This window comes from Nematostella vectensis, chromosome 13 (genome assembly GCF_932526225.1).
Source record: "Nematostella vectensis chromosome 13, jaNemVect1.1, whole genome shotgun sequence".
Classification (NCBI taxonomy): Eukaryota; Metazoa; Cnidaria; class Anthozoa; order Actiniaria; family Edwardsiidae; genus Nematostella; species Nematostella vectensis.
The window spans coordinates 11,602,617-11,618,122 of record NC_064046.1 but is presented as its reverse complement, the minus strand read 5'-3'; the positions used below and the strand labels follow the sequence as shown (position 1 = coordinate 11,618,122).

Genomic DNA, 15,506 nt, shown 5'->3' with positions numbered 1-15,506 from the left:
AGGAATCTATGAGTATCCGGGTCTGGTGATGTTTAGTTTGCATTTCTGACGTTTTGGAGTTGGGCCTATATTTTACAGGCGTCTCAGGGCGTTATAGGAACGAAAAGTGATAATGACAGTATTTTTAATAAATTAAACTTATGTATCTGCACACCGGCCCAGCTTTCCGCCAGAAACAGCAGCAATAACGCGCTATTCCCAGATGGAAATAGAAAAAGCTTTTACGGGGGTCCTGAAAGAAGTCTTAGCCTATAGTGCTTAAATGATCGTGCTTTAAAACCAAAACTCTTCTGGGGCCGGTTGAAAGGCCGATTAACTTAACCCTAGATCAGCGCTGATCCTGGATTAAAATTCGCTAATCGTAGGTTAGCTAATCTTAGGATAACTCGCCGATCCCGAAAGCCAAGTATTCCCCCGATTTACTAACCCTGGAGTGAGAAACTGGTTTGACGAGTAAAATTCACACACAGTAGATCAATAGAAAGCAACTCAAATTTATTTTTTGTGGTTTTGTTTTCGCAGAGACGCCCCCAAACACCTCTACATCGCCTGTAATTACCTCCATTTCTTTACCAAAAATGTCATTTGCAGGAATCGGTTTGGTGCGTGACACTAGCGAGACAGATTCATTTCAAGTATAAATTTCATGTAACTTTCTGTCTGTCCCAGCACAATTTTCGAGTCAGCATCGCAACGAAGGTCGCATAACAAAGCTAAATGTTAGGACATTTGATCCCTACATTGTTTTTGTGACACGTCTTTCTTGTCGGCAACTTCATTTAATCTTATAAAACTTTAGTTATAAAACTACTACAAAGTTTGGGAGGCCTGTGTTGCCAACTAAACCGTAGGTTATTTAACACTGGATTAGCGCTAATCGGCTTTTCAGGAACCGGCCCCTGTAGTTGATTCATTTATATACAGCGTTCATTGTGTATATCCAAAAAGCTATCAGCGAATGCTTAATGACCGACATTCTTTCTCTTCTCATTTAATGGAACATGAAAGAGGCCAGTGCTTACTAACGGCGACAATACAGGGACGCGTCGGCAGAAAACAGGCAGAAAACACAGGATAAAATTCATAAAAACACCCAATGCAGAGTGCATGATTGTCTGATACATTCCCGAAATTTTCCTCTAAATTTTCACGGTCTAGCGAGAGAGGAGACGTTCGCTAAACATTCTGTAAACATAACCATCTTTGTTAACTAAGGCGAGACCGAGTCTTTTTTTTTATCCTAGCTGGTTGTTTAGAATATAGCTCTAAGCATTTTTTGGTCACGTTCTCCTTTGCCGTCCCGTTGCTTGAGTTCGCTATTCACATGGAAGGGTCACCGTGCCATCTACATGGGGGGTGCAGCCTGGCTGTTTATTCTGTCTTTGCCTTTCTTTCTCTTGGCGGCGGCAAACACTTCTTGATTGTGCTTGATACGCGGGTTGTGTTCGTATGTGGTCTCAAGTGGGGCTGTACCGAGAGCCTTCTCCTTCTGCCGCTTCATTTTCTCATGATGCTTCACGTACGCTTCCTCTTTTGCATTCTTATAGCCTGAGGGAGAACGAAGAGACCTAAGCTCTGGCATTCCAGGGAGAACGAAGAGACCTAAGCTCTGACATTCGTTATTTTAAAGAAAAGCAATTACGCCGCCATTTTACTACTATTACTAGCCGTAAAAAGAACCAATTTCCATCGGCTAATTCAAGCAAGTAACTGGGATACTTCCATTTAGCATAGTTAATAAAATATAAAACTTCAACTGTGCATGTCTATTTAAAAGTTTACTTTAAATGCGACCGATAACAAGGTAGTGATTTAAATAACCTGCTTTCTAAAACTGAGGGTAAAGAAACATAAATCGAAAACATAAACGCCCTCGTCATTTAGGCCTTTTGTGCAAACTAAAGTCGTGAAATATATTTCATAGCGTGAGTTTAATTTGACTAACGCAATGAGTATCAATAAATGCGTTACTGAACTTTGAAAAAAATATATTGCAATTTTCCATTCACTAAATTCCAATGGGGGATTGTGCATACAGCGAAGTGTGTAAATTAATTGGCACTTTTAAAAGGGGATTAGAGCTAGGTAGTAGAAAATGAATCCCAGTTGAATGGTCACTTTTTTAAAAATAAGAACACCGCGTTTCGGAGAATACTTTTCCAGATGAAATTAATATCTATACATTTTATTGCAAATCCACGCACGGTAACGAGGACAGTTTTATTGCAAATTCACGCAAGCTAACGAGGTCAGTTTTATTGCAAATCCACCTACGCTAACGAGGACAGTTTTATTGCAAATTCACGCACGCTAACGAGGACAGTTTTATTGCAAATTCACGCACGCTAACGAGGACAGTTTTATTGCAAATTCACGCACGCTAACGAGGACAGTTTTATTGCAAATTCACGCACGCTAACGAGGACAGTTTTATTGTAAATTCACGCACGCTAACGAGAACAGTTTTATTGTAAATTCACGCACGCTAACGAGGACAGTTTTATTGCAAATCCACCTACGCTAACGACAACAGTTTTATTGCAAATTCACGCACGCTAACGAGGACAATTTTATTGCAAATTCACGCACGCTAACGAGGGCAATTTTTTGGGTCCAGACCGTCCATTCTAAGCACTTTGCTTTCTGCCCACAAAATATTACCTGCTGACATGTTTTCCCAGAATCCTCCTTGGGCAGGCAGGTTCTTGTGCACTTTCATCTCAGGGATCCCAAAGTACTCCCTCACGGCCTTCACCTTCAGCAGGGAAACTTGGCCGAGGGAAAATAGGTTTGACGTCACCCAGTATGTAAAGATGGCCTGAGAGTGTACAAAAATGTTAAGACAAAAAAAAAAATAACAATAAATAAAAAATCCTAAGAAAAGTAGCCTACCTGTAAGTTGGTGAGTTTTATTTAAGTGGGAAAACTTAGAGTTTGTTATTTTGAAAATATGGATATGTTTTTTTTGTCAACTTTAGCTAAACCTCTGGGCAATGGTGAACTCCGGGTTTTCTCCATATGCCATTCTGCACTAGCGTTAACCTACCGCAGGAAACTGTGCTGTTAATGGGATCATCGCGACACACATGACCCTGAAGAATGTTTTCATGTGTTGCATCTGAGGATTACTCACACCAGCCTCACCACCAAGCTGCAAACAGAAGAAAGAATGAAGTAAATCACTGAACTGGAGGAGTCTTTTAAGACTTAGGTAAAATTATTAAAATAATTTTACTGCCAACAAAAAGGACATGAAAAAACTTTATGACTTTATACAAGCAATAAAAAGTTCTACAGCTAGCTCACTTCTGTCTACCAAGTAAGAACAGAAACAGTAACCACAAGACCAAAATGGGTAGAAGGTACCTGCCCCCTTAGCCAACTCCAAGTCTCATGGCCTATTGATGGTGGAGGCGTTTGTTCTAACTGTGTTTACTACATAACGATATAATGCCCTTAGTTTATTTATATGTTTCTGACAATAAGGTTTGACATTTCCATTGCTAATCATGCACAAAGTTTAATTGTCATTTTTCACTCTTGTTGCCCTAGCCGTCATTGTCGTCCAAGCTTGAGCTACCAATTACAAACTGTATTAAGCAGTCTGTGTCTTAGCTGAGCGATAGTCGGTTGCTAGAGAAGCGCAGCAGAGTATGTATATCCACAAATACTTGCACTAAACATGTGCAACACATTTGCATACCAGTGCCGACGCAGGGGGCGGGGCACTAGAAGCACATGCCCCCCTCATACTTTCAAAGTTATAAATGACCAGTATTGGTGTCACTGTGCCCCAATATTTTCTGAAATTCTCTGTATCGTCCCACGCAATATTTCAGGGCTGCTACAGCTCTGTATTCTATTATTATATTATTTATACCACAAAGTGCGGCATTTCGCCCAGAAAACAAACGGTACTACAATAAGTACATTAAAGCCAGTCCATCCGATTTGCATGACGCATGCTTTTGTAGGCTATGAAAACCCCATGCATGTGAATTAAACCCGTTTCAATCATGCTGAAATTCAATCCATCCTACAATAAAATCGATTCGATTATATTTCTACGATATGAAACAATGCTGGGTAAGTTATATTTTTCAAAATGATGGGATTTCTAAGCATTCAAAACAAAAACAAAACAACAGTGTCACCCAAGTCTGATTCAGGGAGTTTAAGCTCACTGTACCTCAATAGATGCCAGCATAGTGAGACTGCAGACAATAGGGAGCACGAAATAGGGGTCATATGCTGTCAGGTCTGTGAACCAAAATAGTCCTCCTTCTTTGAATGACTCAACTGGTAGATTAGCCATTCGCCGCAAGCCAACAAAAAATGAGATAAACAATGGAACTTGCACTAGTGGGGCTATTATACTCTGCAATGAAAGCAAAAGAAAAATGGTAAAGAACTGCAACATTTCATATAAATTACCAATGGAAAACTGGAAATGGTAAGTTGTAATAATACAATTAATTTGTCAAATCACAGTACATTAACCTTTTTAAAGAACCTGTTTCAAAATGTGGCTTTAGGCCCAGCTTTCATGGTCCCTGGCCTTTTCCCTTCCAAGAACTCCCTACTCTACTGAATCCTTAAATGGTGTATTTCATAAGCAGTGATAGTTGTTATATTTTAGAGCTACAAAACCTTGATAGTTTGACAGTCGTTATAGTTATAATGTAGAGCTACATTACTGTACCTTGATAGGATGACAATCATTATCCTTATAGAGCTGTTGTAGCCTTGCACTGGCAGCTGCTTTCCCGATAGCATTATTAGAGTTCATCAAATCTCTCAACTGAGCTTGAACTTCCTCTAGCTCTGGTTTCACATTATTCAATCTTGCTGCATTAGCTTGAGACTTCACTATCAATGGAAACATTAACGTACGAAATGCTATTGTTGCTGCTACGATAGACCACACCCACGGTAGCCCAACTGTAGTGTGAAGCATCTCGAGCGCATGCTGTACAAGTCCGATCGGGGTAGTTCCGCCCAGACCCATACTTGCAAGCGTAGGCTCACCAATAGCATTCACAGCACCTGCAACCCCTTGAACAATGTCGATACTTGTAGAACCTGCTTCCGTAGGGTTGGTAACAAAAGGGTTCTCTGCAAGAGGCGTGCTGCCTTGGAGGATTTCATTGACAGCTGTTGAGAAGGTGTTATAAATTAAACAAAAACAAAGACCCAATATCTATGTATAGTGGGAATGGCTGTTGTTAATAGGATGAAAGTATTTTTTTTGCAATAAAAACAAAAAACAAAAGAATGAATGGTTAAATCCTGTATAAAAGCTCCAGTAAGAAAAAAAAATACAATACTGAATTCCTTTCCACATTACAACTTGTAATGTCTAGCAACATATCGACATAACGACTGGGCATGCGCACTCTTATCTTCGACATAACGACATGGACATAACGACATAAGAGAAAAAACATGTTTTATGTCATTATGTCCATGTCGTTATGTCGGGCTAAACATAGTGCATGGCCCATGTCGTTATGTTGTTATGTTGCTAGTGTGCACTAGGCATAAGACTAGTTTAATGCACTTGTCAGATGTTGTCCTGTACCCAGAATTTTTCCAGGGGGGGGGGGCAGGCTTGGGAGTGGAAAACCTGACCCACCCCCCGAAAAAAACAAAGAAGGCTTTATACCATTGCATCATCTCTTGCCTTTTCTTATCTAATTCGCTTATTCTTGATAGTTTTGTCTAAAAACAGCATGTCTATTGCAAACCTGAAGTGGACTTTCTGCAGTTGTGGAAGGGTGCACCCCCATGGATACGGGCCTGCTTTGAAATCCCCACCCCTCATCATCATCATCACCACCATTATCACCGTCATCACTATCACCATTATATTTGTTAGTGATGTAATGTTATTACAATTGTTTACTGAGTTGTAAAATAGAAAGTGCTTGGACTTATGGTAAGAAAAGCATATCAAAACTCGAAACGAATACATTCTTATGCTGTACTGTTGAGTTTTCATCGCTCAGAGAGAATAAAAAGAAGGCACATGTAGTAATAAAAGTACCTGATTCAACTTTCTCAACGGGTAAAACCCCTTCTGTTATACCATTGTTTGAGGCATCCTGAGCGAAGCCTCGAGAGCCCATCGCTGGCACGTAAGCAGCTCTCCATTGTGACCATGATATCTCTCCCAGGCGCTTCTTCCCAAAACATCTACCACTTTGTAATGGTGGAGTACGCAACGTACTGAAGGCTCTTGATACGATATTCAAACCGAAAATCTAAAGAAAATCACGTTAAAAGATTGAACTGCTCGCAAGCTAAAATACAATCCATACAAAGATAGTACCTTTCTGTTTATGTCCTTTGCCGATTGAATCCGTCGAAATGACGAAATTCGCATCAAAACTTTGCAGCCATTTCCACGTGAATTTAGGAAGGCTGCCATATTTCTTTTTCTCCTACTGATTGACAGCTTACACAGGGCTACCATAAGATATTTTACTTTTGGGTTTCCTGTGCTTTCTCTGGTTACAAGATGGCGGACAAAACTAAAGAAAGTAAATCGGCGCGCTATTATTTTCCTCATGATCACAGTAAGCTTGAATGCGAAGACAAATCCAGAAATTATGATTCAAAGGTGCGCATGGTAATGTAATTGCAAGATGGAATTCAATTTCATGTAAAATTGTGTTGAAATTTTTCAAACTCTAGGTTTCCTCAATAAGCAAAACTTCTCCTGATTCAAGCAAGCATAGGTCGCGAAGTCGGGGCCGATCGACCTCGGTAGATGATGGAAGTCGCAGTAGATCAAGGAGAAAAAGACTGTCTAGAAGCTCTTCGAGGTATAAGTGTAATATTATTAATTCTGCATGTCTTCAAGTGCAAAAAGGTCTACTTGCAAAGCGAATACCCCTTACAGGGTGGTGAAGAGTCGTGATTCGCGAAAAGCCTAATAATAAATTCGTGAATCGTGATCGAGTTCTCGATCACGGCTTAGAAGTAAACATAATATCATTGTGTGTTAGATTAACTGAGGAGTAGATCAACCGCGGCATTGGTCTGTGTATATAAATTGTATATTCATGAGCAAAGCAAAAAGTTTAAAACCGTGATTTTTAAATTCATGATTCGTGAAAGCCTGAAAAATAACTTCTTGATTTGTGATAGGCACCCCCTCTACACCACCCTGCCCTTACACCCTGTTGAAGGCAAAACCATACACAGGACCATAGTAGACCTCAAAATATTTAGGGGGAGGCATGAGCCAGAGCTTTCCCCCCCTCCCCCAAAGAATTTTAAATCAAATTTAGAGTTCTTTTTGAAGGAAAGGGAAAGGAAGCTGGGCCGACCTTATCTAGAATTGCAGCCATAGGCTGAATTGCTCTGGATTTACAGTACACAGGGTCTTATTTGGGCTGCTATGTAAGCAGGGCCTCTGACAGGATGCGGAGTTAGCAACCTAGACCATTCTCTGCAACTTCCGCACCCTGAGCCGATTTTCCTCAAAATTTTGGTTCTTTCAAGAAATTAAGCAAAAAAAGCCTAAACTTAATTTGCAATTTATTCTTTCACTAATTGTTTTGTGTTCAAAACAGTTCTTTCACTTAATTTTTTTGAGTTCAAAACGCAAAGAAATGGGAAAAAACAGTTGTTATTATACTTTTTATATCACGATTTCACAACGATGTCAATTCATAAGCTGTAAAAACTATTAGCTGTAAAGTCTATCAAGTATGTAGCTGACATAGACTGAGTTCTAGCCCCATTTCACATTCCTCTTTTTCAAGTTAAACCTCGCATATGTTGCTCACCATAATCCACTGTAAAATAAAGCACAGAATTAACACAAAAGAGATGTATAGCACATTGCAGAGCAAAAAAATATATATTTATAAGAGAAAGATTAGGATGTTATTGCATCGTTGACCTTCCTGGAGTCGGTTAAAGCAATGTGAGATTCCTGGTTACCACATACGATAGCGTTAACAGCGGTTGCGAAGAAATGCCTTGATGCGAATTCATACTAGTGTAAGTCCCGATTCATACATTGCGCTCCTGCCGTGCCGAATGTAATTGTTTGTATTGGGCACATGAACAGTTCAACGTCTGAATCAATTAAGTTTGGCACGGTGCTAAGCCTGGCTGCACCTGTCGTGCTGCATGGCAAAGCATGACACAGTTTCAAACGTCAAGCTTCTGATGTGCTGAATCAAATACCATGTTTGTTTTATTATGTGCAACAGAAACTCTGCTTCAAATCAACTTTTACTACACGCAAATCTAGTGAGCGCGACTTATTTAGTGTGATGTTGATACAAAAAGACAATTAGATTAGGCACGGCAGAATCGACATTGAGATATCAGACTCAACAAAGACGAGCAACATTTCATTTGATAACGTGCAGTGGAGTGTACTTATGTGAGTAGAGGGAAAATCCAATTTCGAAGACATTTGTACATGCATGAAATTACATGCTGTTCTCACGTGCGTATGTGATATTACACAAAATTAAAGGTGGAAATTCATGGTACGTAGCTAACTCTTCATTTTGCGTTGTTGTTTAACTAATATTGAGGATTTATGACGATATTGTAATATAGACTTTCTTGTAGACCGTATAGATTGATTCAAACGAGGTGCAATTTTGATATTTGTGTATGATATAGATAGAAATCAACACTTCACAATCACAATTAGATATGTCACATATCCTGTACCTGCAAGTGAGTAAAAAAAAGGTTGATCACCCGCCTAAAAAAAACCCCAAACCACTCAACCCCCCTAAAAAATCTGTGAATTTTGCAATTTTTCCCCGCAAAATTTCGATTTTCGTCTGCAACTTTCAAACCAAAATTTCCGTGAAAGATTTAAAGATTTTTTTTGCATCCGGTCAGAGGCCCTGTATAAGGCACACTGTGCTGCCGCGCAGTTTACATGGGTGAGAGAGTGTTAGTATGTATGCCCCTTTTGGTTATGTGGCCAAGTACAGACACTGAAGAATATGGACTCTGCCTTCCTAAGTGGTTTTTTAACTTCCCACAATATAACAGGTTGGTTAGGTAGGTTTTTGCAAGATGGGACCACCATCCGAGTCAGTCATCCGAGCCAAGAGGGAAACAAGTTTACCTGAATGGGTTTGAGCGCTTGTCCTCTTGTTTGAGAAGTGAAGCCCGTACCACTGAGCTATTTTGTATCACTCTTAAAAGTATGTTCTGTGCACCCTCTTTTCAATGCCTATTGCAACACGTCATTGATAACCTTTGGAATAATTACTAATTAAGATGCTCAGAGTATAACTTGTTCTTGTGCATTATTTGTAGATCATCTGACAGGGATGGAGAAAAACATGATTATGGAAACAACAGAAAACAGAGAAATGCTCAGTCATCATCATCAACTGAAACTAGCCAGAGATCACGAGCTCGGAAAAGACAATCATCTTCATCCTCATCAACAACTTCAAGCTCACCTGAGAGGAATATAAAAAAGAAAAGTTCAAAAGCTCCGAAGAGACAATCATCATCATCATCATCAAGTTTACCCAAAAGGAAAACAAAAAAGAAACAACACAGATTAAAAAGTGGAAATACACGGTCACAAACCTCATCATCATCAGCAGCAAGTTCACCAGAAAGGAAATCAGGGAACAAAACACATTCAAGATCAAGAAGCAAAACAAAATCAAAAAGGTTGTACTCTTCATCTGAAAGTAGTGAGAGTGATTCAGATTACAAGAGACAGAAAAGATCTAAAAAGAAAAAGGTAATGCGACAAGATAATTAGTAGCAAGAATGTTAAAGTTTTTTTTTACTTTACCCTTCACTGCCTCCTTACTGAGCAATATTTGCTTAAAAGGTTTGAATTTAGTGCTATGATTAATTTTTTTTTATACTGTAGGTGACATACTAAAAGTTTCAGAAAAGCCATTTGGCTGATGGCTACTTAGTGACCATTGATACCAAGAACTGAAAAGCCATCTGCACTTAATCTTTATATCCATCATTAGAGTGGATTTCTAAAACCCGTGAAATATTTTTTAGTTTATTTAGTACTAAAATACATTGTTGTAATGTCTTTGATTTCTTTTGTTCTGGCTTGACTATTACACTTTAACAATTACATTTTGTTTCATGGGATTTTGAAATCCACCCTATTAACTGTTGTTAGTTTTGAGTATTATGAGTTACTATTTGTTTATGTAATTTGTTAACTTTATTCAGTCCCTTAGTTCTTATCCATTTTTATGTGCAGGGGGAGTCTCTAAAATAAAATCAATGATGAATAACATTTGCTAATAATGTAACCTTTATTGCATTTCAGAAACAGATGAAAAAAGAAAAGAAAAAGGGTTTGAAAAAAGTCAAATTGACAGCAGTCAATCAAAATAAATATGGCAAGTATGGCATCTTGGTGGATTCTGACATGTATACAAAGCAGCCAGAATTCTACTGCTGGTTAATGGAGATCAAGAAAGTGAACCCTGAAATTGTCGGAAGGTTTGAGACCAAGAAGTACTTTGACGATTTTATGGAGGATTATAATACGGCAACTTTACCACATAAAAAGTAAGTCAAAAGAGACACTATGCACATGGGCCTCCATTTTTCTGTGTATGGAAAAGTAAATTTTTAAGTCAGCAATGGGAGGGCAACCTCTAGAGCTATCCTACATTGCAAGCTTGTCTGTGGGTTTCCCTAAAAGTTTGACCCAGTACTGAGACCCAGTACGAGAGTATTTCACCCATTCAAACACGCTTCATTAAACCTTTCACTGAAGCCCAAAGAAAAACACCTGCTACATAAGCTATTTCCACCCTTGGTTTTTATTTATAAGGACATTTTTAAAGGTGACCTTTTTTACAGGTATTATAACTTGGAAAAGTGGGAAAAGAAACAAAGTATAAAAGAAAAGCGCATGTTGATTGCCAAAAAAGAGCAGCTTTCCTTTGCTGATGATGAAACAAAACATCTGAACAAATTCAGAGGAGGAGAAAAGAAATATGGTGAGTATTGTTTGGTGTCATTATAAGGGAATGGGTTATGCCTAGTGCACACTAGTGACATGGGCAAGCTCTCTCTTATCTTCGACATAACGATATGGACATAACGACATAATGCCTAGTGCACACTAGCAACATAACAACTTAACGGTATGGGCGCATGCACTATGTTTAGCTGACATAAAGACATGGACATAATGACATAAAAGAAAAAAACATGTTTTTTCTCTTATGTCGTTATGTCGAAGATAAGAGTGTGCGCGCCCATGTCGTTATGTCGATATGTCGCTAGTGTGCACTAGGCATTACAGTTTATTAAATAATGTTCAGTACATACTGTAAAAGTCCATAAACGTTTCTCTTGTAAACAAAAAAATGGTGTCCACATCTGCTAACGAGACAGAGAATAAGTATACCGAACTGAATGGATGACAAAATACATTAGGTGCCAGGGGCTCGTTTCTCAAAACACCCGAGAATTCTCGGGCCCGAAAACGTTTTATTCCTTAAATTTGAAAGGCTTGCTTATTCCTATAAAATTTATGGTATCTAAATGTGTTGAAATATGGTCAAACATCATATTTTACCTCAAAGATTCATGTGAAGGATGATCCTCTTTATAGATTTTGAAGGTTCCCGAACTTCTCGGGCCCGAAATTCACAGGCTTATTAAATATTAAGAAAGTTCTTGGGACCTCCCAGTCACCCGAGACGTTTGGGTAATTTTTGGCTTCAGCAAAACTTCAAAAATAGCCCTTTTGAGCATAATCATTTGGAATACGAACCAAGTGGATACGAAACTGTTCTAAAACATAAAAGCGGTTTTTGGGCATGAGAATTCTCGGGTGTCTGGAACGGGCGCCAGGAATAGAGCTGTCCATTTACAAAGTGTCTGTTTGTGGAGAGTTGATTGTACCTGTCATTAGGAGCTTGTCCAGAGGGGGACTTGAGGAGTTCAGACCCCACTCTGCTCATGTGACAAGATGAGTTTGACTCCAGTTGACACCTTTGTTGGTAGTTGGAAGTTATTTTTTTTGTAATTATTTGATAGACCATAATCAGTGAATTATTACTCTGGACTCCACCCTGCATTTTCTCTAGACACGCCCTTGGTTTTCAAAAAAATTATACCTTAATTCTATCCATACAATTATCTATTGTTTATGATAGTTATTGCTCTTCCTCATCTATATCTATTGATTATTGCTGTCCCACACTGTCATTGTATCATCATTGTATGCTTTTTTACATAATAGGTGTAAGTCAGGAAAAACTGTTGGAGATGAGACAAGCAATGAAGCAGCGGACAGAAAAAGAGTACAAGAGGAATATTGGCTTTGATAATGAAAGCAAAAAATAGCTACTGTATTCATGTTCTTTGCCTTCCAAATGACAGTAGTTGGAAAAGTTTTCCTTGCAAAAAAAATAGTCATGCCAGTGTTTTTATTCTGACCAATTTGAACTGAACAGAAATACTTAAAAAAGCCTCATTGTCACCAGCTTACTTCCGGTTGATAATGGAAAACCTTGAAATATTTCAAAATTGTGAAAGCAGTGTGTCTATTGGAAGTTTCTTTGAGGATGTGATTTATGATTTAGAGCAGATGGCCAGTTAAATAGTGTGGATTCTAATAGATTCTATTGTCTGTTAACAGTTGAGGTTTCTGTCATATTCCGTTGGACCTCCGAAAGTAAACCGGTGACAATGCAACTTTAACCATTCAAAAGAATCACTCTTTGGTGAATTTGGACTCTGAAATTGCATTGGCATGCTTGCTGTTTTATATTATTTGGTTTAACTTTTATCAAAGCAGGGTGCGCATTCTTATTGGTTTTGATATTTTATTGGCTGGATATTGTGTCGTTGCGAATGTAATCTGTATGAATAGGAGAGGAATGTAAAAATAGGAATTAGTAGAGTGGAAGTTCAAAAGGTGTTGTTAAAGTGCATCAGACACTGTAGCGTCACCAAGACAAGGAAGCTAGCCTTTATGTAACATACAAAAAACACATTTTGATTGACATGAACATGTCATGTTTGATGGGCACTGAGGCATTTCTTTGCCTCACAAGATGGCTATTGAAGTAGATCAGAAAGTGTATTTCTTTCATCCATTTGCCATTGGCTAATATCTTCTGGAACCCAGGGCGTTAAGGTCCAGGGGCAGATCTAGCTTTTCGTTGAAAGGGGGTGGGGGGTTGGTTCAGTGACAAAGGGAGGGGGATAATTTTTTTTGTTACACATGGCTATCTGGCAGCCCAAAGGGGGGGAAGGGGGGCTATACCCCCTAACCCCCCCCCCCCCCCCCCCCCTAGATCCGCTACTGAGGTCACAGGCAAGAAAAGGATGGGGAACAAGGCAGGCAGAGGGATTGGGGTTAAGGGGCAGGAGAAAAGAGGACAGATGTCTGTGTCACCTCATTCTTGAATCTTGTTACGCTGACCTTGGTCCCCTGGGTATCCGAGGTTGATTACTTGACAAAACTGTCAGACCTTGTTATAGTAGTATGTGTCACATTTAATTAAGTTTGACACTTGATTTCAGCACCAAAATTCTATCAACACCCATTCTTCTTTTGTACAATACATTGAGTTTTAACAGCTGCTACAGACTCTTGTAAATGGTTAGATTTGAAATCTATCTTGCAAAGGAATATACATAGTTTTCCTAAAGTTAAAGTCTGTATTGTTGTTGTAGCACAACATTATTTGTGAGTTAATATACAGAACATTGCATCTTCATCAAATTATTAGAGGTTTACAAATTTTAGGTACTAATTGTTTCAAGAGAATTTCATGCATTTTGCTAGAATTTGATTTCTAGCAAAATGTATAATTTTTCAAAACATTTTATGCTTGGTAAGGCCTGCCCCCACCACCCCTCCTCCTCTTTGTATTCCACACTCCTTTAGTTCTCCTCAACAATAGCTTTCCAGGCCCCACCACAATGGGACTTCTGTTTAGCAAAGAATGGCACAAAACTTTCCATCCTGCTCAACGGCTGCCCAGACCCTGTCTCCATAATGGCTAGTTTTGCAGGCTTGGAGGTGTTCTGCACACAGAATAACCTGTCACTCCCAGTCTCAGTGAAATGGTAGCTTCTTTTCCTCTTTCTAAGTTTCATTGCATGTTTCTGATCACAATTTATTTTTGTTGTGGTTTTTAATGTTCTATAATCCATTCTTTCAACAATCCACAATAAACTTCTGGGCTTTTTTGTCCGACATTTTGAGCAAACTTGTAGAGTCCGTTTGAGAAAGACACCAGGAGTTTTTCTTGGTTGACATTTATTTCTGCATTTGTCTTTTTTTGAGCCAGTTGTTGAGAAACTTGTATTTAAATACATCTGGTCAATGATATCTCTGAGATTCTCTTTTTTTTCTTTGTTGGTTCTTCTAAGCTCAATTTTACCTTTATGTTGCAAAACATTTTCACCTAGGGAAGAAGTAAGATATTATTAGCATTATGGTGCAAATTAGGTAAGCATCCAGGTGCCTATTCAAGCAATTATGCTCATAAATGTAATACTGTATCTGACTGAACAAACCATTTCTTTTGACACTCTGTGATGTTAACAACAACTTCTCTGAACTTGGGCTTGAGCTGACATGGAGTGATTTCCCTCTAAATAAACCCTCATGTTCCTGATGCTTTTTCTTGATTATATCATAGTATCTGCAACCAATCAACATCAAAATGCATAAGCTCATTAACAGGAAAACCAAAGGGGCAGTGTCATGGTACCGCACATATTTGGAGTCAGTGTTTATTGTAGGCTTCCAATTGTCTACAAACAGTTGAACTTTAAGATGTCAATGCCTTGTTGAAAAAATATGAAATATTTAATTGAAAACTATGTTTATTGACAGTTTGTGGTCATTTCCTTTGAATTTAAGCCTCCTACATGTACCAAAGGCTCATAAGTCAATATTAGAATTTGACTGAAAATCATTGTGTCTTGCCTGTAGAGTTATTGCAAAGCTCTTACCATGACACTGCCCCTTTAAGTAAAGCATACAGAATGGGCCTGTGGCTAGGTGTTTTAAAATTCTTGCTACAAGTAAGTAGAGTAGCATTGTAATGAATTCAAGCTTCCCTTATGTTTTACCTAATAATTGGCTTCCAACACAGTAAAAGAATAAAAATCCCTGTTTCTGACTCCCTCAGTAGAAAGTATACAATGACTACTAGCTATTAACAAGCTGTCGGATAATGATGGCAAGTCAACAAAGCAGTCTTCGACCTGTCGTTGCAAGAAAACGTTCTTTTGCCAAAATAAATCTGCATGGGTATCTATGATTGCATAGTTAGACTTACAGTCTATTGAACTCTTCCTTAAGCGTCTGTCTTCTTTCCATTTTTCAAATACCCCGCCTTGACGAAAGAAAACATGTCATGTCAATCTATTAGGAAACTCAAACTGTGTGGAGACCGATAGGCTCTGGGGTCGAGAATAGCGATCAGCAGCACAGGGTACCCGAGTGACAATTTAGGGTTTTTAAAAGTAAAACGACACAGAAA

At 38.7% G+C, this 15,506-nt stretch overlaps 3 protein-coding genes across 4 annotated transcripts; 1 reads left to right on the top strand and 2 right to left on the bottom strand.

Annotated features, from left to right (window-relative positions):
- Positions 1–474: 474 nt before the first annotated feature.
- On the bottom strand, positions 475–6,493 carry LOC5519491 (mitochondrial inner membrane protein OXA1L). 2 transcript variants are annotated; one of them, XM_032364352.2, is made up of 7 exons: positions 6,332–6,493; positions 6,047–6,263; positions 4,703–5,154; positions 4,190–4,378; positions 3,047–3,151; positions 2,662–2,818; positions 475–1,548 (listed from the first exon to the last, which is right to left on the bottom strand). In XM_032364352.2, the coding sequence occupies exons 1-7, from the start codon at positions 6,473–6,475 to the stop codon at positions 1,346–1,348; spliced, it is 1,467 nt and encodes a 488-aa protein (XP_032220243.2). In that variant the 5' UTR covers positions 6,476–6,493; the 3' UTR covers positions 475–1,345. The 2 variants fall into 2 exon arrangements, with proteins under 2 accessions (XP_032220243.2, XP_001639327.3); XM_001639277.3 differs by having other exon boundaries at positions 6,089–6,263.
- Positions 6,486–13,100, top strand: LOC5519490 (uncharacterized protein DDB_G0271670). Its single transcript, XM_001639346.3, has 6 exons — positions 6,486–6,622; positions 6,697–6,827; positions 9,307–9,748; positions 10,307–10,551; positions 10,849–10,988; positions 12,242–13,100. The coding sequence occupies exons 1-6, from the start codon at positions 6,521–6,523 to the stop codon at positions 12,343–12,345; spliced, it is 1,164 nt and encodes a 387-aa protein (XP_001639396.2). The 5' UTR covers positions 6,486–6,520; the 3' UTR covers positions 12,346–13,100.
- Positions 13,101–13,482: 382 nt separating this feature from the next.
- Positions 13,483–15,429, bottom strand: LOC5519436. Its single transcript, XM_001639276.3, has 3 exons — positions 15,303–15,429; positions 14,533–14,660; positions 13,483–14,420 (listed from the first exon to the last, which is right to left on the bottom strand). Exons 1-3 carry the CDS (start codon positions 15,341–15,343, stop codon positions 13,894–13,896), a joined length of 696 nt encoding a protein of 231 aa, XP_001639326.2. The 5' UTR covers positions 15,344–15,429; the 3' UTR covers positions 13,483–13,893.
- Between the last annotated feature and the right edge of the window lie 77 nt (positions 15,430–15,506).